The following is a 24,595-nucleotide window of genomic DNA, read 5'->3' on the forward strand; positions in this document are numbered from 1 at the left end:
GTAGGCCAAGGAAAGCCGAGCACATGTAGATTGTGAGGTGAATTCTACCTTTGTTCAGATAATTTAATGAAGTAGAAGAAAAAATGCACACATGCACATTTTTCTCACCAACATTGAAACTCTTACTTCAGCAAATGGATCAGGCTATTACCAGTCAAATTTACTTTAACAAAGTAAAGACGAGATCACGGCTAGATTGACAAAATTGTAAAATATATTACAAATGAATTAAAAGTGACTTGTGAACATTTAAGAAACAAGGGCTAGTTTGACTTTTACTTTTTCACTTTAAACTCTAACAGTGCGTGACATATTAAGGTGCCATTACGTTTTATTTTGAAAAACCCTAGAGGGACAGCATTCAAAGACGTGCTGTGTAAGAACATCTGTGATTGTGTTAACCAGCTGAATGCATTGTTATCTGAACAAACACAAAGCACTTAACAATCTAGGTGCACTGACTCCTCAGCCTCTTTTTTGGCTTACCTCTCTGTAGTTTCTGACCTTTGTGCTACAGCAAGTGGAGAAGCAGGAAATAAAAAAAAGAAATCCAGATAAACTAAAATGTAAATGCCTAAAATTATTTATAAGTACAAGGGTACATGCAATTACTTAAAACAGGCTTAAAGAATGATTTTTTTTTATGTTGATATAATATTAATATTTTAATATTCAGACATTTGGAGCTGATTTGATTGTTTTTCTAGAGGAATATGGCTTAAAAAAACAAACAGGGCAGGCTGTTTGATAATGGACACATTGCCCAGCAGTATTGCCCTATTAGGGTTAAATTAGTACACACAGGTAAAGCTCTCTGGCACAATTTTACGACAAAACGCAAGATGCATATTTTCTGTGCAAAGAAACACCTTGAATTCAGGGTCTTAACAGACTCTTGCCTTAACAGCTTATGTAAGAAACGCCTAATACTGGTGTATACATGTCTGTGTACTTTTTATGCCGAGCAGCAGGGCTGGGGTTGCTCGCTCAGTACTGGGGGGTGGCTGATAAGTTATCACTGAGGCCACAGACCCCAAACCATCCACCTGCTGCTGGCACCGCCACTCTAACACTCCCTGTCAGTTAGTCATTGAGGGCCACAGTGTCTCTTTAGGTGTCAAAGACAAACACACATATCACTGGAATCATCTGAAGGACCGGTAACTGGGTGTTGTAGGTGAATAGGCGCTGGGGTGTAGAAGAACAGTTTGGTTACAAAACCAGAGTGTCATGTTTGGGCCAAGTGAATCCTGTCATGTTTCATAATCTGCAAGTACGCTCACAGAATGCTTCCCTCGAGACAAATCTATAAATTATCACCCACGTCGCCCACTTATTCGTGCACGCTTCACTGCAGACCTCGAGGAGAAATAAGATTTTCTTTTATGCATTTGGTTTCATCTCGGCGAGTACGGCCCTGTGAACATCTGGGCAAGTCACCTACTCATAACGCTGCATGACACGCACCACTGGGTGTATTGGTGATAAACCAAGTCTTTGACAGAATTTATCAATAGAAGCGTTTTTGCTTGTTTTTTGTTCAACTCGCTTAACAAATCCACAGTAGAAAAAATAATATGAAAACTGTTTCCTCCTAGTGCAGCTTCATTCATTAGCAGCCAACCGTTACAATACATAACCCAACTGATTCCCCAAAGACCTTGATTATGGGAATAATTTGTGATAGTGCCCTGTGAAATTACGGAGCGAGATGAGGGTGGGTTTCTATTTGAATCCGTTTACAGCATCTACTCAAAGTTGACTCTAAACCACACTAAAGTGGACCAATCCGCAGTGCTCACCTCTGCAGGAGTTATCGTGAGCAAAACAAACACGAGACAAGTGTGGGGGGGAGGGGGAGACATGATCTTTTTCTTTTTAAAGGAATAAGATGATTTGGCAAGCACATCCATAATTTATACTCTTTTCCTCAACTGTCTGTATCTGCTGTTTATCTGCTGCAGCTGTCAGCTCTGCTCTGGGGAAATGGCAACAAATGACGGGGATAGATTAGCAACCACAGGCCTTCTCCAGTTCACTCACAAGGCCATCCGTTAGAGCCTTCTCTCTCCCGCTGCCTCACTGCTTGTCTCCTTTCCCATTCGTACTATCATTATATCATCCAGAGCTCGCAGAATAATCTTGTGAAAAGCTGTTCTAGCGTGGAAAGTGGGTGATTTAACTACTTGTTGTGGTGTGTGATCAGACAGATTAAACCCATTACTGGGAGAATTCACGTGTTCTCTGTGTCTAATTTGACTTTCTTGTGGGAAAAATACAAAAGGAGAAAACTGTGATGGAACAGCTTGCAAACACTTCAGCTGTCAAGTCTGAAATTACTTGTAACTGAAAGCAGAGCAGCACAGCTTAGTTTTAAGCATGCTCCTTTTGGAATATGTGGTACATTAGCACCCCCATGTGGAGAAAGTGCAACACTGCTGTTAAGCGAGGCTGTGTAGGATGTAAAACTGTACACATCTTTACACTTCAAACTAGGACACAAAGACCTCCTTCCCCTGGGCCATTCGGACTGTAAAGCAATTCCACCCAACACCCCACCCACGCCACTGAGTAACCCTCATCACTCAGGCCACTCACACATGGATTCTATACTCAGACCTAGTCTACTGCACTACTTCCAAGCACTTTGCAACCCGTCCTCTAATGTGTCTTTTTATTGTGTGCCTTCCTCCTGTTTTATATATACTCCTCTTGTCTGTTATTTATTCTTGTTGCCCTACTATTTTTATTCCATGCACAGTTGGTGTGGAGCACCCACTGACTCAATAACTGCCCAGAAGCATTAGCAGAATATCTCCCTTGCATGTAGATCAGACCTTGCTTTGTGTACATGTTGATATGGTGACAAAGACATGCGGATTTTATATTTTCAAGAAGATTTTAATGCACATTGTGTAAAAGAATACATCTCATTTAATTCCAGCTTTTAAGATACTTCATATGGAGTCACTTCATTTGATTTGTGGCAGAACAACAGCAGCATAAGTGAAAGGGGAGGTTTACAAGACAGTAGCGAGCACTGCTACGATGTATGGTTTATAGACGGTGGCACTGACAAGAGAACGGAGAACAAGAACAAGGTGGAAGTGGCAGAGCTGAAGAAGTTAATGTCACAGTGACAGCTCAGTTTGAAGGCAAAGTTGGAGAAACAAGGCTGAGAGGGTTTGGACGTCTGCAAAGGGTGGGGAATAGTGGACTTGGTGAACAAAGTATGGTTAATATGGAGCTGCCAGGCAGAGGAAAAGAGGCAGACCACAGATGTAGTGAAGGAGACTTGCATGGGGTTGATGTGACAAGACTGTGCTAGGAGTAGGGCAAAATGGTAGCAGATACTCCAATCTGATCCCTTAGAGGAACAGCCAAAAAACACTGAATACAATCATGGATATGTAGCCTGTTGCACATGGATAATTTGGTATGGTTTAATTTTAGATACTAGCGAGAGATGGAAAAAGTTAATTTCACATGCATGTCTCTGGACTGTTGGAGGAAGTTGGTGTGTCCTAGAGAACTCAACAGGCCTCTGCTAGAGCATGGATTTGATTTTTTTGGATAGCTTCTGCACTCCATACGGTTTACTCAGACTTAAAAACTCAAGAACAGTCAAAAGAAACTGAGAATTACACATTAAAGGGGGGGAATACAACAGAGTCTCAGTCATACACGTTGTTCCCTGAATAATACAGGAAAAAAAAACAGAGCTTAGACTAGCTGAATCACTTTCACTGCCTTTTTATTAGGTTCATTTAGAGCATTTGCCCTCTGAACGGGCACATCAGCTACTAAACTGTTGTGCGTTTAAAAATAAAATAAAAACACATTGGTCAAAGCAAGGCGAGCAGGTGGTCTGCAACAGCTCACCAAGTTACACATTATAAAGCCTCTCACAGAATGACTTTGCCCACCCACTATGGTCACTGCACATGTGGACTGGGCTTCCATGTAAACATTAACCGCTTCCCTCCCTCGGTTTAGCATTCCACAGGGTGTTCAGTGACAGCAGAAGTAGCACCTTCACTGTTAATCTGCCATGAGCATGCCAACCAGCAGCCCTGTTACTAATGCCACTCCAACAAATAGCCATCTCTTCAGAGACTCCCCAGAGCTCCTTGTAGACATTCCTTTCCCAAATATCTCTGTAAAGCGGTCCTGGAAAAAAAGATTAGACAGTGTTTTAAATGACTTTTCCCCCCCTTTAAAAGCACAAAAGTTGCACACCTCATGTCAACTTCATCCCCTGCTGACTTACCCATCCTCCATTTCGTTGGATCCACAGACTAATGTGATCATCTAGATACGCAGTCATCCAGTCTGCAATGTCGGGTACCAGCTCACTCATATTGCTGTCAATACAGTCCAGACACATTGCAGAACCAAAGACAAACAAACCAATTATACGCCCCCAATTGATTCCATCCCTGAACAACTCCTCCATCACACTCTCAAAGCATTGCTGGGCTGTGTCTGGCGTGATGCAGAGGTGCGAAGCAACGTCGCTAAAAGACTGTGTGAACAGAAAACCAAACTGCTCCCCTGAGTCTAGAAGAGCTGATTTTAAAGCCTCTATGCCATTGTACGCAGGCAGGGATTTGGCCAGGTCTCTCTCAGTCCTTTGGCCCCCATTGGTTGGCCTCAGAAGGGAAGTTGGGTGATTCATCTGAGACAGTTTATAGCTTATAAAGAACTCCACCAGCTCTCGGTTCCTGCACTGCATCTCCACTCTGGACCTCCTCTGCAGGGCCTGGCTAATCAAATGCCACGATCTCTCCTGCCAGTCATACCAGTGTATCATCTGGCACATTAGGCTTCACTTGGAGTGGTCACCTGGAAGCACAGACGGATATTGCAGTTAGCTTCATTCTTTTAAAAATTTAGCAACTCGTGCAACTGTGTTTTAGCATCCATCTCTATTGATTATAGTCTTTACTCTTCACCAGTTGTAAAAAAGGAAAACTTATGTATGAGGAAACAACTGCAACTGTGGCAGAAATTTGGAAAATAACGTTTTATGCGAGCTAACCGCAGCTAACTAGTAGTTTTTCAAGCTTAGCCCTGAGCTGTTCACCAGCATCACTTCTATACCAGAGCCTCTGAATGCCAGCTAACCATCGCTGACAGCTCCAGCTAGGAAGTCGCACGCTTGGATTCTACCAGTTTTAGCTTCACGTGCTAACCAGCTGCCACACACTCCGCATGAAACGCAGCAAAATTAGAAAAAAACTAAATCAATAAACAACTAAAAATTCTATTTAAGCCATGAACATGCGACGCCTCCACTCACCATTATACCTAGAGCTGCTAAAACCTTGTTCTCCGTTTGAGAAAGCAGCTATGAAGTTTTAAAAACTACTGCTGCGAATACTCCAGATAAACGCACCTTTCTGAAGCGTCACACTTTGTGGCCTGGGTAGCGATGCACGCTGGCGGTTGGACAGTTGTACGGTAGCAGCAGCCAGAAGTCCCACCCACTCATACAAAGCGACCAATCAAATAAGGAGACATTCCGGAAATTAGGAAGTCGCTGAAATTTCATTTAAAAACATGCAGCTGCATCTGTTGTGACACTGACACTCAGTAAATTATACGGAGTGGCACTTTACCTGGTGAGTTAAATGTTCGTGTTTAATGAATAGGGGCCTCTTATTGTAAAGTCTTCTCATTTTGGAGCACTGGGCAACTTATAAACAAATGTGTCATGTTAGAAAAAAACAGTATGCCCTAACGCTATCATGGAAGAGAAAGTGCGACTTCTGGTTGCCCTAAATGCCTTAAATTTACATTTATATACATACCTGTGCTCTCACTCTTAGAAACTATTAAGTTAAAAAAACCATTTTCTGCAGAAATACCTTTAAGCAGCTAATTTCACCTGGTCCAAAAGTTTAATAGCACAGAAAGAGCGCCAATAAACTTTCTTATTAATCAAACACCTTTATTAAAATGTGTCCATAAGGAATTAACATATCCTACATTTTCTAAATGTTAAATGACAGTATGATGCAGTTCTTCGTCACAGTTGGGGGAAAATATGCAAATAGTTCAGTTTACATATTTCTTATATGGTGTGACAGCAAACCAGTGAGTGATACAGATGTGCATGAAGAAACTAACAAGGAGCAATGGCTAAAAATATATACACAACACTACCTACATAATGCTGTTTATTTTGTTTCAACACTGTTCAGAAAAAAAAAAATCAGCTGCTGATTTAGTGACCCACACATTCTGGTCTACTATTTGTAACTATTTGTTGAGTCATCTTTGTTTTAATACACTCCTTTACTACTCAACCAAGGCACACTGCAAGGCTTGCATTCCCATCTTGCAAAGAAATCTCCGTCTCTCTAGAAGCATTATCTGCAGGTTTTGTTTCTTCAGTCATGTTTAATGGTTCCTTGGATTGGAAACTCTCGTGCTCATTTACATCGACATCTCCATTCTCAGTGGGTCTGTCATCTGTGTTCGTTTCACCGTCAGAGTCTATGGAAATAGTCTCTGTGCACGTACTAAGTTTTAAGGTACAATTTAGTGTCTCACTGTGTTTGTTTTGGTCCGTCTTTGGAGTACGACGACTGATGCCTACGGCCTTCTTAGCAGAGGTACCAACAATTTTGCTTTCCTCAAAATTCAAGTTATGCTTAACTTTCTTTAGAGCTTGCATGTCAAAGCCGAGCAGCACCGACACCTTCTTGGTCTTGCAGTTTCTCACGCACGTGCTTTGCTTGGTTGCAAAGTGTGTAGCGATGTCGGATTTCCACAGCCACAGACTCGCCGACAGCTTGTCCTCTTCAGAAGAAGAAAGGTACGGACGCCGGTTGAAGTAGGCAGTCAGGAAATTTTTCCTGGCCTCATAAGTCTTGTGTTCATAGCTTCTAGGATCCAGAGCAAGCCCATCAGATTCAGCCTTCTTTCCAAAGATGGTGGAAGTCGTCTTAGCATCCTTGGCCAGCTTTATCCTCTTGGAGTTAGACGTAGCCTGTGTTGATGGCTGCCTCTTAAGATAGCCAGCCCCAGAGGAGTTAAGTGTCAAGCCAGGTTTAAAGTTTTGGTTTGCTTGGTTCCTACCAACAGCCCTGCACTGCACAAGATGCAACGTAATTGTGGAAGCCACCATGTTGCTGGTGTACACCCCTAAGCAATGAATGCACTTGTACGTCATCTTTTTCTCAACTGGATGTATTGTTTGAAGGACTTGATGCCGTTCTCTCAGATGCATGGCCAAAGCATCGGAGATAGGCCCTTTGAGGATGGTGAAACACAGCGGACACACAGTCTTCCCAACCTCACTTGTTTGCATTAGTGAAGGGATACTTCCTGCAAGAGGTTCACTTTTCTTATCGGTCCCTCTAGGATCAGGTAGTTTGACAAGATGTGGAAGACTATTCTGAACAGGCGTCGACTGATCTTGACCATTGATGGGTTCCTTCATGTTAAAAGTAAGAACAGCAAGCTGTACATTACTGGACTTCTCTTGTTTAATGGTGAGGTCAAAGGTTAGAGGCGATGCACCAGGGGGTCCAATAAACTCCTCAGGGTGTGCCTGAGCTGTATGCTCCATAATTTTCTCAACATTGTGGAAAGCAGAGTGACACTGTGGACAGGTTAAGCCATGGATTAGCATGTGATTTAGCAGTGTATCACTGGGCAGGTAGCGGTTACAAAGCAAACATTTGCTGGTAAAGTTGTGGATTTTCATGATGTACTTGGCAAGCGCCCACACTTTTTTCGCCTTGTGTGCATTCTCAAAATGAGCACTGTACAAGTTTTCAGGAAAAAGCTCATTGCAAACTGTACATATCTTCCACTTCTGTGTTTGGGCTGTGTTTACACCCGTACCAGCATTTTCAACTGCTGTACTGTTCCTCTGTACTGGAACAGTGGCACGCACCTGACTGGCTATAATGGGAGATTGACTTTTAATAACCGGGCCTACTGGCTTTAAATAGCCAATTACTTGCTGTGCATTTGGTTCAGGTCTAAGTGTTTGAGGTCTACTGACAACTAGAGGAGGCTTCTGTGACATGACTGGTAAAGGCTGAGGCTTGGAGACGATAATGTTAGCATGTCCAATCATGGTTGTTACTTGGGCACCAATGCGCTCATGGTACTCAATAACATGCTGGACCAGAGCCTCATAGGTACGAGTGGTAAACTGGCATCTTTTACAGAGGATGTTGTTGCCAACAACAGAACTAGCACCATTTTTCACAGATGACTCAGAAACCATACCAAGATATGGTGAGACAATATGCTGAAAATGTTCCCTGTAGATGTGCCTTCTCACCACATTGTATAGCGTGTCCCGAAATGTGCATTTTTTACAGAAATACATTGCTTTCTCCACACCGTTTCCCTGTTTGTATCTATCAAGATAAGCTTTCCCCAGCGCAGCTCCCTGTGAGCTTCCATAATTGTGCCGCGTTGAATTGGGTATGTGGAATATTTTAACATGCGTCTCCAAAGTTCTCTTGCTTGCTGTAAACGTGCAGTATGGACAGTTGAGCAGGATTTTACTGTCCAAGAGTTTCCTGTGCACATTACGGAAGTGATTCTTGTAGCCTGAGTAGAATTTGGAAGAAAATGGACACTCTGTGCAGCAAAATGGCTTTGATCTGTATTCCTAAAAAAAAAAAATGTAAAAAAAGATAAAAAAAACAACAACAAAAAATTTGCATTAAGAAAAATATGCACATTAGTGCATGATAATGTGAGCAAGTCTTTCAGACAGGATAAAATCTTACCTGTGTTTTAGAGTATGATGGATCCCAGGCGCAGATATCAAGGCAAAGCGTGCCCTTCACAAACTGCTCATTAGGGCAAAACTCTTTGAACTCCTGCAAAAAATTTAAAATATTAAAGACCAACTCCAATGGAAATAAGTTTTTAACATTGTTACCATGTCTGTATAGTATTTGTATATGCAAGTCTGTGTCGCACATCTTGGTTTTAAATTTGTATGTGTCCCCTCTAATCCCCCTTTTTTGTTTGGGTTTGACAAATAGCATCAAAGGGTAATATGTTTCTGATTTTTTTCCCCCTTTATTCTTATGGGGACTGGTACTGAATTTCCCTTTGTCAAGCCAGAGCACTAGTGAGTGTATTTGTGAAAGGCAAACACAAAGAGGTTAGGGATTAGACTGCAAATTCATTCTCTGCAAACTACACTAGGCAAAGCTGTGGAGATGTATCCACAGCTTTGGAGTCTGTCATTTTAAAGCTTGATGAGGCTGTTTCTAAATACACACACACACACACACACACATATGTATAGAGAGAGAGAGAGAGGACAAATTTGTTATCCTTATTACGTCCACCGATGATTAGGTGGCAATCAAAACTGCCTTAAAATTGTCACGTTGGTTTAAAACACGCACACACACACACTTACACCTTACTGAAAACCATCTTTGGACAAGTGCATGGTATTTGGTCCATCAATGCTACCTTTATGTTATTCAAAGTTCTTATCCATCATATGCAGCTCAAAACACACTTGCTCACCTCTGCTGCCTCCTTGCAGAACTCAAGTCCAATGTCACCGAGTGCTTTTTTCACTTGTTTCCTGGCTCTCCTGATTCTTGTAAGATTGTTCACCGGGAGCTGATACATTATCTCCTGGCAGACAGATATGAATTCTTCATTATAACCTCAGGTACATTTATAACCGGTATCACATTATCCGGACACACTAAGAGACAACACGCCCTTTCAGCACGTGTCTCCCTCTAGTACAGCGTGTTTATTATGATGACATTGTGTGTGTTTCAGAGCTTCAGGGGTCCGGCACTGTTTCTATGGTGACGCTTCACTACAACCTTGTTTCTGATTGAGTGGTGGGTTTGATCAGAAAGCCTAACCACAGAACAGGTCCACGACTTCTATTGTTCACTATGCACAGAGCTTTCGGGAATTACAGTTTTACAATACGTGTTAGCTTTGTGGGCTAGCGTTACAGTGTTAGCCAGATTTAGCAATACCTACTGAGCACAAACACTAGCGTTGCATAGCTGCTTTCTTTCCACTTTCATTGACGATATTTAAAGTTTTACTCACCTTGCAATAAGCCAGAAGACTAACTTTACAGGGGTTATCTCACGACATTAATGGCTAAAATAAAAAACAGAGGGGCTGGCGGGACATGCAGATTGGCGGTGATGCTCCCCTCAACGCCGGTGCTCAGCAGCTCCACAGTTAGCTAGCAAAGCTATCTAGTTAGCTCGTTCATCTGCACCGCAGAGCTGCTAGCTGGGGGACGAGTGACAAAACACAGCGGTAGAATTGTGCACAGGTCATGAAAATAGTACACTTCGAAAATGGGAACCTCCAGGGCCACCTATACTCCTCCAGTTCTCTGATTTTCTTGCACCGGAGGTCAGGCCAGCTTGCTGGCTAACGCGTTGATCAACTCTCAAACCAAAATGGCGACTACAAAAAGACGGAAGTCGTAGTCGGGCGCTGGGCTGGATTGACTGACCCGATTGTGCCGATTTCCCCCCTCAAATTCATGAAAACAATCTAGGCAGTTTAGAACACTTTCCATGATGCAAGTCAGATAAACAGTTTAACAAGTGCATTTTTTTTAATTTCCCCCCAAAATGAGCACATATCAAACGTAATTGCTGATTTTTTTTATTATTATTATTTTATATTTTTTTGCAGATGCAGTATTTCTACTCAAAGAGAGAGCCAGACTTTGATAATATAGCTACTGTCATTCCAGTGGTTCCATAACTTCCAGTACAACAGTGCGAGGTCCTGTCATCACCAGTCTGGTTACTGTCCTGTAGTCCAGGTAAAGAACACACTGTCCATTTACCTGGCACACAAACTGCCGCACCTAAAAATAAATAAATAAATAAATACATAAAACAATTTTTTAAAGGTTATGGGTTATATCTGTATCTTGGAGATCAGTTTATAAAATCCAAGATAAGTATCTTTTTCAGTTTATTTCAGCTATTTAACCTTAACTCCAGCAGCTGCTGCAGGGCTTCCAGGGTCAACAGCCTGCATATAACAAGGAGCCATGCCTCTGACAACAAAGCCCCAGCCCAGGGCGTCTCCTATCACCTGCAATCTCAATCAGATAAAATACACCTTAGACTTTAATCTAAGAAGAAGAAAAAAAACACAACTTTATTAATGTGTTAAGCTTATTTTGACTTTTTGACTTTTAGCCTTTGGGAGACTGTTGCTCAGTTATGCTAGATTGGTGCTATTAAATCCAATCAGAAATCTAAGTAATAATTTATACGTATAATTTTCATAACTCACCGTCAACACTTTCTTGATAAAGGGTGCACCAGGTTCCAATAATTCTTCACAAGTAACTTTTCTTTTAAGGACTGTGAAACCAATTAAAAGATTATGTCTATGTGCTTTCACAAACAAGCCTCATTACAGTAATATTTAAACTTTGATGATACTATGAAACATTTAACAGTTGAATATAAATAACAAAACACTCGCCTGATTTAGGATTGCATCGTACTGCTGAGTGTGACAACAGCTGAAGAGGTGGAAATCCAGCAGAGTGAAACTGAAGGGAACTCAAGCTACTTCGACGACCACCGGTAATCTGTTTGGAGTCTTTGTTTGAGCTCACTATTAGATATTAGTGGCAACGTCAGAATTCATAAAAAAAACAAGGTACATGTTATGAAAATTGCAAGAGTTTCCTTTTATTTCATGTTTACTCAGTAATTAATTAATTTATTACCACTGAATGCACGGTTGCATTCCTTGGATGAGTTTCTGCGTAGAAGAAAGGGACTCTCAGAATTGTTGTCCTCTTGTGTTGATGCCATCACAGCCTCATCATTAACCTGCTCATTTTCAGTTAACAGCTCAGACAGGCGCCGACGCCGGCGGAAATTGATGCAGAACAGGTAGAGTAGCCCACTGTCAAAGAAATCATGCTTTTGTCCCACTGCGGGAGTTGGGGAGAGAGCAAAAAGCAGCAGTCTTAGTATAAATGGTATCTATGCAGTGTGTGTATTTTTACTTTTGATTGCAAGAGTCCCAGATGGCAAGCCCACCGCTGACAGCTGTACATCAAAGGGCAAATGAAAACTCCCCTCACCGTGCTGAATGATGCCATGCTCCTGCAATGCACGGCACAACTCCAGTCCCTGTCGCCGGCTATGTGCCTCTCCATTCTGAATGAGATAGTCAATCAACTGGCAGCCAGGAAAGGAGCGCTTATAAGTAACACCATGCTCCTCTCTCAGCTGCAGAATGGAGTTCTTGTCTGCTACAAGTCTATAAGAGAAAACAGAAACAGAATCAGATTTAAAATAGCATGCAGTGGAGGAAAAACCTGGATGAGATACACCTTTATTGGGGTCTTTCAATTCTAAGATTAAGCTGATCTGTCTCAGACCAGAAAACCTGAAGCACAAACAGACCAGCTCTTACTGCTCATATAGTTGTTGTCCTCGCATGAAGATTTTCACCTCTGTGTTAAAGGGAAATGTGCCATCATCCTTGCGGAAACGGTACAGCAGTTTGGCATCCTTGAATTCTGCCCTCTTGTCACAGACTGAGAGAAAGGCAGTTTTAAATATAAGTCGTGAAAGCAACATGAGGACTAAGCTTCAGGTAAAGAAGAGGAATTAATTTCAGCTAAAGAAGGGAGAGCTTCTTTAGCTGAAGCTCTTGCTGGTGCTTCCTTCTTACCGTGGTGTAAAATGTCATGGTCCATGAGGTGCTGCATGAGGCTGGCAGCTGTTGCTCGATCTGCAGCTTCCTTGTGGCTCACAAGCCAGTCTATAAGCTCGTGTGCCACAAAGCAGTTAGGGTAGGTGCGGAAGTGGTAGCGTCGATCCTTAATCAGTTTTCCATCGTGAAGTCTGAGCCTTAAAGTGGCGTTTAAATCAGCCGTGAGCCTTAAAACTGACATCAGTCATCTACCTGACCTGCAGAGTAGAATTTGCCGACATCGTCGCCGAATCTGTTTCGTCTTACCTGAGCTGTTCTCCTGCGATCATGACTTCAGCCTTGTGTTGCCTGGCCATGGCCTTTAACCTTATGCTGCTCGTTCGCTCCATGCTTCTTATAACTGGGCGCAAGAATGAGTGAATCTGACTTTTAGAAATGGCCGTCATGTTTACTGAAACACACAGAACCCCATTGTCATGTGGGAGCAATGTTGTGTATACAGAAATGACAAAGACTTTTTTTTTTTCTGTTTTGTTTCATTCAGTGCTACAGATATTAGTTTTTCATTTGGGTGTTTGGGTAAAACATCCTGCTCCAATTCTGAAGTACTTGAATTTAAATTATTTTCAGAGAAACACGGGGCTGTTTGCTTGAGTGATGCTTGATGTGTCCACCTAGGTTGTGTTTTCTATAACTGAAATCAAATTGTGTTGTTGTTTTTGTTTTAGTGTGTCATTCCTGAAATACTGGTAACATAAAACTGAAAAATACATATATTAGTTACAGTTTCTTGGGCAACATCGTTCTTTTAAAGGTCACCATACAGTTATCTCACAAAACAGGAAACTAGAAAAACATGCTTCGTATGTTGGTATATATCCTAGCCTTCATCTCAAATAAAACAGCTGTTTTTGAAGATTCAGGTCAATATCAATGTATGCATCAAAATATGTGTTCTCAGATACAGATAAAGTGGAGTTTCTAGGGCTATGATATTGTGTTGAAGTATAAACTTGATGTTGCAGTGCCTAGAAATCCTGCTTTTTCTTTGACTTGACTGTTTTGATACATGCTTGTTATGGCAAAAGAACCGTAGTGCCAGCTTGTGACGTGCACTTAGGCTGTGAGCATCCTATCATTAGCACAAGCTATACCACAAAGCATCACCCCGGTCTTCTGGCGTGAATCCTGTTATGTATCCCTGAGAAATTTTTGCTCAGTCACACTGTCTCCTCTCTTCCTCTCTTCCCAGCAAGTCGAACTCGCTGAAACTATGCCTGGCCGTTCTCAGGCAGCAATTTCTATTGGTTTTGGCTTGAGTCTTTTTATCTTGTCAGTAAAGCATTCACTATCATTGGAGTAAGCGCTGCCTGAGAGGGTCAGCTCAGGGCAGGAACATTACTTAACCCTTCGATATCCTGTGCATTTGTGCTTTAACTCTGGTTAGCCTGGTATCTGTTATGTCAGAGCTGCTGCTGAGCTGCTGACTTCTGGTGGGATCCCTCAGGAACTTCTTTGTGATGAGGCTTTGCATCTGTAATACAGTCATATTCGCTAAAGATGTAGTTTGGTTAATTAAAATGGAAAATATATATATATTTTCAGCATTACCATTGTTTTATGCATCTAAAATGTATTTGACCTTAAGAAATAAGCGGTGAAGACTGAACAAATATATATTTGTACATTAAAATGTGAGCTTCACAATTTAAATCTAATAACAGGAAAAGCAACAAAGCAGCGAATATACCATATCCCTATGAAAGCCACTGCAGTGTAGGCCATTGGCCACAAGATATCAGTATTCACCTGGGTACCAACCAAGGAGCACAGCAATCACAGTAGGGTCAAATGAATTTTCTAACAGCATCCTGTAGTTGTTGTTTTCTTAATGAATAATGACATATAAATAACCATAAATTCCTAAATGACCACAAACCAATTTGCAGCAAATTGTGACTGAAAGAAAATAAATGTATGGTTCTATTATAGTTCACAACCAATATTAGTTTTTAATAGACAAATTCATTGCCATATATTTATTCAAAATCCTTGAAATCATATCCTTATCGTTCAGACAATTATGTTTTGTTTTTATGGGTTTTTGTTTTTTTGTTCTCGTGGCTCTAATTCACTTTGGTGCATAATTTTTCCTGTGGGGTGAATTGGCAATATGCGAAATAGAGGGCGGATAAAACAATAAAAATAAAGAAATTAAACACAAAAGACACTACAGAATGGAGTTTGCGCCTCTGAGCAGACCTTTATAGGCTTTGGTCAAGTGACAATCACGAACAGATCGTGTGGACTCGCTCGTAGAAGCTTTTATGCAAATCTTCCCTTTTTCATTGGAGAGCAGGGTGGAGGTGTAGTCTGAAAGGCGTGACATCACACAATGCAGCTTTATGAAGAAAGTGCGCTTCTCCTGAAAAGGCAGAGTTGCGTCCAGTCTGTTGGCATCACCGGACTTTTAAGTTCCTAAAGCCAAACAAGCTGCGCGGTGCGACGTCGCAATTCAGCGTAAAGTTTAAAAGGGCGCTCTCCTGTTTTTTGCTGTGATTTTTTTCACGAGTGGTGTTTTCCCCCTTTGTGATCGAAAGTTTGGAAATACTTCATTTTTTAATTTTTTTTTATTATTCGGGTTTTGTTTTTTGGGCTGTTTTTGTTTTGTTTTTTTTACAAGTGACTGCGATTTCACTGGCTGCATGAAATATCAGTGGACATTTGGAGCTCTTTAAAGAGACCGGCTTTCCATTTACCATGACGACTGAGGCGCATTCACACTTGGGACTGCAGAAACCCCCCATGGATTTCGTCAGCGACTATGACTTGATGAAGTTCGGCGTGAAGAAGGAGACGATGCAGGGGCTGGATCGCTCTTTCCATAGACCAGACTCCGTCTCCTCCACTCCTGGCAGCACACCTTGCAACTCTGTGCCTTCATCGCCAAATCTCAATCCTAACGACCACAGAAACAACGTCGAAAACAGCCAGTTCTGGATACCCAACAACGGGGGTTATCCTCAGCAAATGTACCCTCAGGCTTTTGGCCTGACACCCGAAGACGCGATGGAGGCCCTCATCGGAGCCACAGCGCAGCAGGGACATCCATCTGCGCCCCACGGCCACAATCCGCCACCTTTCCCGGCTGATTACGATGGCTACGGCCACCTGAACGAGCCTGTCCAGCACTACCCGGGTCTTCCGGGTCACTCGGACATGCAAGGTATGCCCAACAGCCACTGCCAAGACCCATATCTCAAAGATGACATGGGGTGCGCATCCCCTGAGTCGCCGGAGGCCCAGCAGGTCCTCGGTGCGCACCACCATCTCCAGCAGCAACACAACCGCCACGACAGGCGATCCAACGCCGAGATGCACTTCTCAGACGATCAGCTGGTGTCCATGTCAGTCAGAGAGCTCAATCGGCTTCTCAGAGGCCTAAGCAAGGACGAGGTGATGCGTCTGAAGCAGAAACGCCGGACCCTGAAAAACAGGGGTTACGCGCAGTCCTGCCGCTACAAGCGCGTGCAACAGAAACACATTCTGGAGCACGAGAAGACGAACCTGCTGTCGCAGGTCGAGCAGCTGAAACATGAACTCAACAGGCTGATCCGCGAGAGGGACGCATATAAACTTAAATGTGAAAAACTGTCCGGTGCAAACTGTTACCACGAAACAGGGTCTACCAGCGACAACCCTTCCTCACCAGAGTATTTAATGTGAGTTTGTAGATTTTCTGCAGAACTGAATCTTTTCCATGTATGAGGGGTGGCATGTTGGCCACCTGGTCGCCTTGCTCCTTACCAAATAACTCCACGGATTTATCAAGTTTAAAAAAAATCTCGGGCATAAAGGACACGACTCAACTTATTGTAATAGATGCAACTAGACAACAAGTAATGAATGGAAATTTGCGAATAAGCATGCATGCAGGACATGTATGAGATGTCTTTATTTTATACAGGCATATCTGTATTTTGTCTCAGAGGATGTACTTGAAATCAGAGGATATTTGCTTTGAATAATTATGCAACCATATTGTTTTGCTTCACTTATTGTTTGATCCTCATTTTGGTGATTTTGCTTTGCTTTGCTTTTTGTAGCCAGGATTATATTTCGTGTTCATCCTTTCTTTAAATAGAAAGCATCTAATGTTAGAAATCACACGTCTATTGTTTTTATGAAGCTGATTCTGCTGGACAGATGTGTTCCTTATTTGCTTTTCTTTTCAATGTAATACACAGTTATGCAAATAATTATGCAGATTTTCATTTTTTTCATCTACAATGTTTGTTTGTTGGGTTTTTTTAAAAAAATTCATTTACTATGGATCAATAAACCTATTGTGACTTTTTAAAATCGTGTCTCATCTTCTCACGAGTAAATGTTTTACCCGTGTGAAACATTTACTTCCACTTGCACATTTGTCATCGTGGCTTGCTGTAGTTTTTGGAGACATCCAAACACATTAATAATCATATACACAACATAAAAGCAAAAAAGAAAAAAAAAGAAGATAAATACTAGAAAAAAACCCAAAGTCTACTATTTGTACATGCTACATAAAATAAGGGTATCACAGTATTTCAGCTAGTGCATAGTGTGTATAAATATGAAAGTAATTTGGTTCATTTGCAACTGAAAGACTATAAGCACATAAACAAAAATCTAAATTAGAGCAAAGTTCACTTTCCTCATCATAATATTCCTATTTTCTTATTCTTCCAAAAAACAAATAAGAACAAAGTGTATTAGTTAGTTTCGGCGGATGAAATGAGGAGTGGCTTTCTCTCGTTCCCTGACCTTTGCCCATCATGGAGTACTGCTTCCTGTGGGACCCCAGCATGTGAAAGCACAGGGAGCTAACTAGCCGGGTCTGTGGGGCACAGATAAAATGGAGTGGAAATCAGGCTTCCCTTCTCCTCTCTTCCTCGGACAAACACCTCTGTATTCATTAACAGAGGAAAAGAGAAACAACAACCACGGCACACTGCTCCGCGCTCTCTTGGCCAGCTTCAACAACTTGGTGTTTTGGTTTTTTAAAAATTTCAATCATTAGGAGAATTTCCTAATGAGGAATTTCCTAATCTTAAACTGATCATTCTCGGTTTAGGATTACAACAATATTTGGATGAGCGTGTAGTTCCAAGGCCAGGGTAATAATCTGTGATAAGTGGTTACATTGTAAATTGAGTTTATAACCTCTGTGATTGCCTCTGCACAGAATATCTTGGAGAGTGTTTCACTGTCAGACGAGACTTTGTTACCGTCCTCCCTATCAGTGAGAGTTTGGATTGGCAGGTGGCTCACTTTAGTCTGGAAACCAGATTGTCTTTTCATGTGTGACCCCCCCCCCCCCCCCCCCCCCCCCCCCCCCAACAGTTTTGACCTCACCCCTCTGTTAAAGCAAAGCAGGCCTGAAGTCACAGCACAGGTGCAAAAGCACTTTCTTTCTGAAAACAGGCCTAATCACAGAAGCTCAGGGATATCTAGATGGCTGCGGTGCTGAATCCTGATAAAAAGGGTTAATCTGTGGCTGTCATTTGTAAAAATGAGCCTATATTTGTGAACAATAAACAAACAAAGGTATGCATGAACACTTCACCTATTCAGATAACTGCTCTCGAAAACCAGAGAAAAATAAAATAATTGAATGAGTTGATTTGTTTCAAATCACTGATCAAGTGAGATATTAAAATCACATAAAAATTATTTAAAAAATTATATAAAATTTAGATTTTTCAGTGTGTAACTGCATAGTTGCGGTAGTGGAGATTTTTTTTTGGTGCAATGCTCTTGTGATAATGTACACTTGCATGTTCTTCACACTGCGCACACTTATGCCTCTCACAAAAATGTGTTTTTTAGAGGAGAGTGCTTTGTTATCGGTTGTGTGTTTGCGCACTTGCGTACATCAAACGTGGATTTCCAAGCAACAGTGGAATAATACAGTAGAAGTGTTGGTGAGGAAAGCGGTTTGTGGTACTGTGTGACAGTGCGCAGGGTGCCATTGTAGAAACGATTAGCCAGCTCTTTTCCCTCGCATGTGATAGGCTGTTGGGGCCTGATGTGGGAGCCTCGCGCTCCACCACCACCACCGCCGCCGCCACCCCCTCCTCTCCCCTCCACTCACCCCTCCCTGCCACCAACACCCTGAGCCCACAGCGCCTGAGGCTGGCTACTGAGTCAGCAGGAGGGAAAGGTGTCTGCACGGCTGTGGCATCAGAACAAGAGAGAAAGCAAATAGCAAGAGAATGATGAAGAGCAGTGAAAACGGCTTAGAACAGACATGCTTGCATTTTTTAAAAACAGCGAGAAGGAATGGCTGCAAGATGAATGATAAAGCATGCTAAAGAGGAAGCATAATCATGCCTATAATTTTAAAAAAAATCTCTACTGCAGAGGGCTTATTTTTTACACACACACACACACACACACACACACGCACACACACACACACACGTTATTTCATAGAGTTTAATGAGACGCTCTGTCTTAATTTAACCAGAACACACTTTTACACACACAGAGAGAACCTCAGAAGGAATGGTGTGCAGTGGAAACACTCGGACGGATTCATCATAAGCAGTTGAATGTGGTGCCAACCTCTTGCCTGAGTGCTAGGGTTTGCCAAGACTTGGCTGTGTCTCAGACAGCGGACACAGACAGTGGAATGCTGCAGCTACTCACCATTGTGTGCATGGGAGAGGCACAGGAATGCAGGCTGCCAGGCTTCATACACTAACACAGCCAGAGGCCTCGAGCCATGAGGGAAGACCCGGCCAAAAAGACCCCACAGTTGAACATCACTTATCACTTCCATCTGTGATATTATACCCATTCTCCTCTTGACAGTGTTACTTTGATCCAGCTCAACTGATTGTGGTGCAGCGTGACTCTTTCAACACTCAGTATCTTGTCGGGGTGGCTTCTGACTTAATGCAACAAAGCCGCTCAGAGATTAGATACCAAATGGATGTTTTGCGCAAATCAAGTCAGAATCATTTGATTAACTGAGAAAATGTTTAAACACTGTTGATCAATCAGAATTCTACCTTTACAGTAATGATTGTCGCTAATCTTCCGTAGCTAAATGTCAGCTGGCCAGACGCTTGACCTCTGACCCCTCACCCCCAAATAACAAACCAGTTCCAGCCTGAGCCAGTTTCATGGTTGTTTTGCAATAGCAAAGCCTCATACTGAGCGATCGTCTCTAAGAGCGACTTCACGTGAAGTGCAGAGCAAAGGCTGGGATGGAGGACAGGATGGACGAGGGGCTTCCTCTTTCACTTCCTATATGAGGGTCCAGTCAAGTGACTCTTTGTGAGAGTGTTAGCCTGTGTGTCTCAGGAAAACGCAACTTCGATGGCTGTGGTTTCCGCTCAGGATGTCCAGTCGTTACTGCGCACAGTTGTGACACTGTGAATCATGCAGCGATCACACACGCACACAGGCATCTCCATGGACATAGCACACATAGAGACATGCGTATGCAAATCCAGGACTTTGCGTGTGCGTGCGCCTTCTTGCTCGCTCACACACACTTTTTTAAAATAAAATCATGTGATTGTGACGATCTTTTTTTTTTTGGTCAGAAGTGTATTTTTTTTATTGTCGTGGCTGCTGATTACAACAGCAGTCCCCCCCCCCCCCCCCTCCCCCCCCTGTTGCCACATCCTGAATGATTCCAGTGTAATTATGATTGTACTACTGGTAATGACTAAAGTTATCACATGATGGCCTCTGAAGGATTCAACAGAGTGGATTAATATGTAGCCCCAGGAACACAATAAAGCTGTCTTATTGGCGTAATAAGGAATCTGGCTTCCTGGGGACGTTGTGTTCAACGTGTTTGTGCATGAACTCTTGGGGATCTGATAGGAAGGCCCTCTGATAAAGTGCTTGTCACGTTCCAGTGGACACCACTGAGAGAAGTCAGACAAAGTCCTGTCACATTACAGACGGTGGACTTTGGTTACAGAGCAAAGGTGATGCACTGTATGTAATAATTATACAGGTTCCTCCCAGCATGACAGAACCATTATAAAACAGCCTGAGCTTGAGGGTTCACTGTAGTGCACAACAGGGGGGTAAATTAACTCTGCAGTTGATGTTAAAATTACTAATCATTTTACATGCATGGTTAGAATTCCACATGTTAACTTTCCTTCCTTTCGTGGATACGCATGGTTTCATGAAGGTCGAAGAGAAGAAGAGAAGAGAAGAGAAGAGAAGAGAAGAGAAGAGAAGAGAAGAGAAGAGAAGAGTCTTTCCCTTTCAATCCCTGCAAGGATTTCCTGTTCTGTTTTATGGGGGTCATACAGCTGGCAGGCGCCCTCCTGTTTCTGTCCATAATGATGACAGGCATCCATTAGTGCACAGTAGAAACACGAGTCACCGAGGTTAAGTCAGCCCCCCCACGACAGCCTCTTCCCTTTCCACTGCGCCTGGACCCCAGTACACTACCTACCTATCTAGGGAAGATAATTGTAGCTCACAGTTGCTGTTGACAAAGCTTTGCTGATTAAGGGTCAACTGTTGCTCAGACACCAGTATGTTTAGCACAACCTGGAAAGCGGGTCCAGCCCCTGGGGACGTTATTGGGTCTCTGGTCTATAACATACTTGCATCCGGGAAAAGTAAAGGGGTCGCTCTGGTTTTTGGGAAGAGCCCAGCAGATGAGAAAATAAACACTTCTGGCTGTTGTTAGGAAATGAAAGACAAGAAACTGCTTTTTTTTAGTGAGGGTGTTAAAGAGAGAGCAGGAGTTTCATGTTGTTGACCTCATATTCTACATTGTGCTTAGAGGAATGAGATGAAGAAAAATAAACAGTTCGAAATATATCCTTTAGAAAAATAACTAATAACTGTGAAGTTTAGCTGAATCTTTAGAGCTTTCAGAAATTACAGTTGTCACTGCACATGCACAATTCGACACCCTTCTTCATAAGTTTCTGTGGGTGTTGCTGACATGAGAGTATGGCTGTAGTGTCATACATTTGGTGAAGTCTAAGAGGCCTCCCTGGAATTGGGTGTGTCACTCTCCCACTAATGTGTCACGTTATCATCTCCCTTGTGTCAAAAAACTCTTCCTTCGTGTTTCACAGAAGGCCTTTGGCTGAGCTTAAAGTCATATTGTTTTGCCCTCTGGCTGATTTTAGCACCGCTGTCTGCATTATATGCAGCTGGAGGACTTGGCAGAGGACTGTTCACACACCCACTCTTTGATTCTTTGGCCATCTTTGTCATCGTGTTCGATGTGACGCCTCAGCTAAAATAACTGAGGAACAACCAACTGTGTGCTGTGGTTGGAGTGTCAAGGAGAAAAGCTTGTTATTGGGCAACCCATAGCTTATAAGGGATCTATTTAAGGGGCTGCAGGCCTTTATCCTACAGTGAACCCATGTACTTGTTTGCTCTGTTTGTGGCCAAGATACAGGAAGTACTTTGTTCTGGCTTCTGTAATAGCAGAGAGAAAAAACCCAACTTCTCAAAAAGAAAAGAAAGAAAGAAAGGTTACAAGAAAACAACAAAGTCGACTGGGTGTGTGATAACAATTCCCACTGAATTTAAGATATATTGCACTCGCAATAAAGCGTTCGAGGCTGCCAGCAGTCACGTCAGTCTAACAAATCTGGTTGTCTTTCACCGCGATGGCTGCAAGCAGAAGTAAAAATTGCATGATGAAAAGTAATGAATGCAGACAATGCATGCAAAAAATATAACTTTATGGCGTTAAACCTCCAGTAACAGTTTTTGTTGGTGTTTTTGCACCAAAGCACAGTGTGAAAACAGCAGGGCCACGTTACCTGCTTTAGATCAACATATCAAACGTATTAGTTAACAGATCCAACTGATACAGGGCTTCATTTGGAGCTTTGGGGTTTACAATCAAGCATATATTCACTCACTATGTTTGTTTCTACAAAATATACACCTGAGAATAGTTGACGTGTTTAAGTTTGGACCAAAGTGGTGGTCTGACTTTGACATACTTTAAGAAAAAATATTGATTACAGCAGCCTTAAGAGCTTTTGTGAAACTGTTCAAGGGGCATGTGTATTCAAAACTTTCTCAAGCTATATCTCTTATTATTGATTATTATGAAATGCAACTGATTTCCACTGCCTTTAAAAGGCAAACAAGAGCTTGGAAGGCACTGACGTTTAGTCGCAAATCATTTTTAGAAACGCAGCAGACCAGCGAAAAAGAATCGAATGCGATTAGTGTAAAGGAACACACCGCCCACACGTGGCTGCACAGTATCCTGCAGCACCTCCGAGCTGTAGACAGCGGGAGTTTGTGCCCTCTGACATGTAAACCCCAAAAACCTCAGCCTGCGCTGGCTGAGAAACACTGAACTGTCCAATTTTTCTGGGCATCCCCCCACCTGCAAGCCTCACATAAGCTTACGCCGTCTTCTTGAGAACAGATCTAACATCACAAAATCAGACAAATGAGTGAAAACGATACTGCTGCAGATAATCAGACTGAAAACTTCAAAGCCAAGAGAGACCAAAAAAAAAGTGTTTCTGTGTCTCTGTGCTGCACTTCATCTGGAGCGAGTGTGTCAGCTTGAAGTCTCTTTTTTTACAGGCAAGGTCAAAAGGTCATCATAAGTCTGTGAGTGACAGCAGTAATGGTGAGTGGGGCTATATTTAAATCCCGTGGAGAGGGACAGCCTTGACTTACGCGTGGACCCTGCTCATCATTTTTTTTCCACACAAATCTGAAACTGCTTCTTTTATGTCAAGCTGCCTTAAATAAAACCATCAACATTGTCGCAATGACAAATATTTTGAGATGTTGACTGTGTAATCATTCTCAGAACTATCACTGGCTGCCTCTGAATTAAAGGGGAACCAAATGTTACAAAATGTTCAAAAGTAAATTCGTTTTTAGGTCCACTGATTTTCAGAGTAGGTTGAGAAAGAGCCGTCTCACTATGGATTTTACTGGCCTGTGTGTGACAAAGTGGACTCTGCCTTTAAAGATTTATTTGTAAAGCCCTGCTGAGGAGTCCGGTAGCTTTGTTGTCTCAATGGATCTGAAGGCTGAATGTGTTGATTTGTTTGGGTGAAGACAAACTGTGGTTGAACAGTAGAAGCAGTGGAAAGCACGGGCATTGGGCTTTCCCACAGAAGACGGTGGAGAAGACTTTGAAATAGGAGTGGCTTCTCTGAAGCTTTGACAAACCCTGATTACCTGATAAATCTGTCAGAAGCCGCAGCCCCTCTATAAGAACCTGTTTTTTTTTTTAATTATGTGCTAGTAAAACTGATCTTTAAAGGACTAATCCTTCAATCCAGAGTCAGTGTTTCATCAGCAGAATACACCTCGAGTGGTTGAATCAACGAGTGCTTCTCAAATCTGTCACATAAATGAGATTAATGAAAAATGTGTGCAGATAGACTGCGTGTTGTTGCCCTTTCAGACTAGTTTACCCCCCGGGGCTACGTTGACATGCACACGCATAGCTATCTGTGCTGCTATCTCTTTACAGTACATCTGTGTCAGCAGTGGGCTGAGGCAGGAGCATGAGAAATGGAGGCGAGCTCAGTCCTCAGTCCCACAGATAGGGGTTGTGTACTTAACTGTAAACAGTTTCTGTGTGTGTGTGTGTGTCTGTGTGTGTGTGTTTGTCTCTGTTTCTATCTGTTTTCATCACCTCTGGAAAGGTGGCATGACAAGTCTTCCCACAGGAGCAGCAACAGCCGAGAGTTGCCACCCCGCACCTTCCTCCTATCTCCACCTCACTTGATGACATGGGCTTTATCACATCTGCATCTGCTGGGCCAGTTAGTCTTTCCCCTTTGTTTAAGGATTAAGAGATGTTGCTGAACCCAGCATAGAAAGACAAATTGGGAGCTTTCTGACATCCAAGTGGCACCGATGTTTTCCTCTGTGAATA

At 42.4% G+C, this 24,595-nt stretch overlaps 4 protein-coding genes across 5 annotated transcripts; 1 reads left to right on the plus strand and 3 right to left on the minus strand.

Moving 5' to 3' along the window:
• Positions 1-2,880: 2,880 nt before the first annotated feature.
• LOC146386524 (bcl-2-like protein 1) lies at positions 2,881-5,581 on the minus strand. 2 transcript variants are annotated; one of them, XM_084927634.1, is made up of 3 exons: positions 5,399-5,581; positions 4,271-4,845; positions 2,881-4,170 (listed from the first exon to the last, which is right to left on the minus strand). In XM_084927634.1, exons 2-3 carry the CDS (start codon positions 4,820-4,822, stop codon positions 4,042-4,044), a joined length of 681 nt encoding a protein of 226 aa, XP_084783760.1. In that variant the 5' UTR covers positions 4,823-4,845; positions 5,399-5,581; the 3' UTR covers positions 2,881-4,041. The 2 variants fall into 2 exon arrangements, with proteins under 2 accessions (XP_084783760.1, XP_084783758.1); XM_084927632.1 differs by having other exon boundaries at positions 5,303-5,576.
• A 351-nt stretch (positions 5,582-5,932) lies between these two features.
• Positions 5,933-10,441, minus strand: adnpa (activity-dependent neuroprotector homeobox a). Its single transcript, XM_084927630.1, has 4 exons — positions 10,075-10,441; positions 9,523-9,636; positions 8,763-8,855; positions 5,933-8,641 (listed from the first exon to the last, which is right to left on the minus strand). The coding sequence occupies exons 2-4, from the start codon at positions 9,628-9,630 to the stop codon at positions 6,308-6,310; spliced, it is 2,535 nt and encodes an 844-aa protein (XP_084783756.1). The 5' UTR covers positions 9,631-9,636; positions 10,075-10,441; the 3' UTR covers positions 5,933-6,307.
• A 125-nt stretch (positions 10,442-10,566) lies between these two features.
• On the minus strand, positions 10,567-13,154 carry LOC146386526 (DEP domain-containing mTOR-interacting protein). Its single transcript, XM_084927635.1, has 8 exons — positions 12,700-13,154; positions 12,439-12,562; positions 12,104-12,282; positions 11,741-11,950; positions 11,491-11,625; positions 11,296-11,366; positions 10,987-11,091; positions 10,567-10,858 (listed from the first exon to the last, which is right to left on the minus strand). The coding sequence occupies exons 1-8, from the start codon at positions 12,920-12,922 to the stop codon at positions 10,733-10,735; spliced, it is 1,173 nt and encodes a 390-aa protein (XP_084783761.1). The 5' UTR covers positions 12,923-13,154; the 3' UTR covers positions 10,567-10,732.
• Positions 13,155-14,819: 1,665 nt separating this feature from the next.
• mafbb (v-maf avian musculoaponeurotic fibrosarcoma oncogene homolog Bb) lies at positions 14,820-17,043 on the plus strand. Its single transcript, XM_084927631.1, has one exon. It carries the CDS (start codon positions 15,442-15,444, stop codon positions 16,405-16,407), a length of 966 nt encoding a protein of 321 aa, XP_084783757.1. The 5' UTR covers positions 14,820-15,441; the 3' UTR covers positions 16,408-17,043.
• The last annotated feature ends 7,552 nt before the right edge of the window (positions 17,044-24,595 follow it).

Source organism: Perissodus microlepis, chromosome 5, assembly GCF_051167445.1.
Source record: "Perissodus microlepis isolate ML-2025 ecotype Zambia chromosome 5, ASM5116744v1, whole genome shotgun sequence".
Classification (NCBI taxonomy): domain Eukaryota; kingdom Metazoa; phylum Chordata; class Actinopteri; order Cichliformes; family Cichlidae; genus Perissodus; species Perissodus microlepis.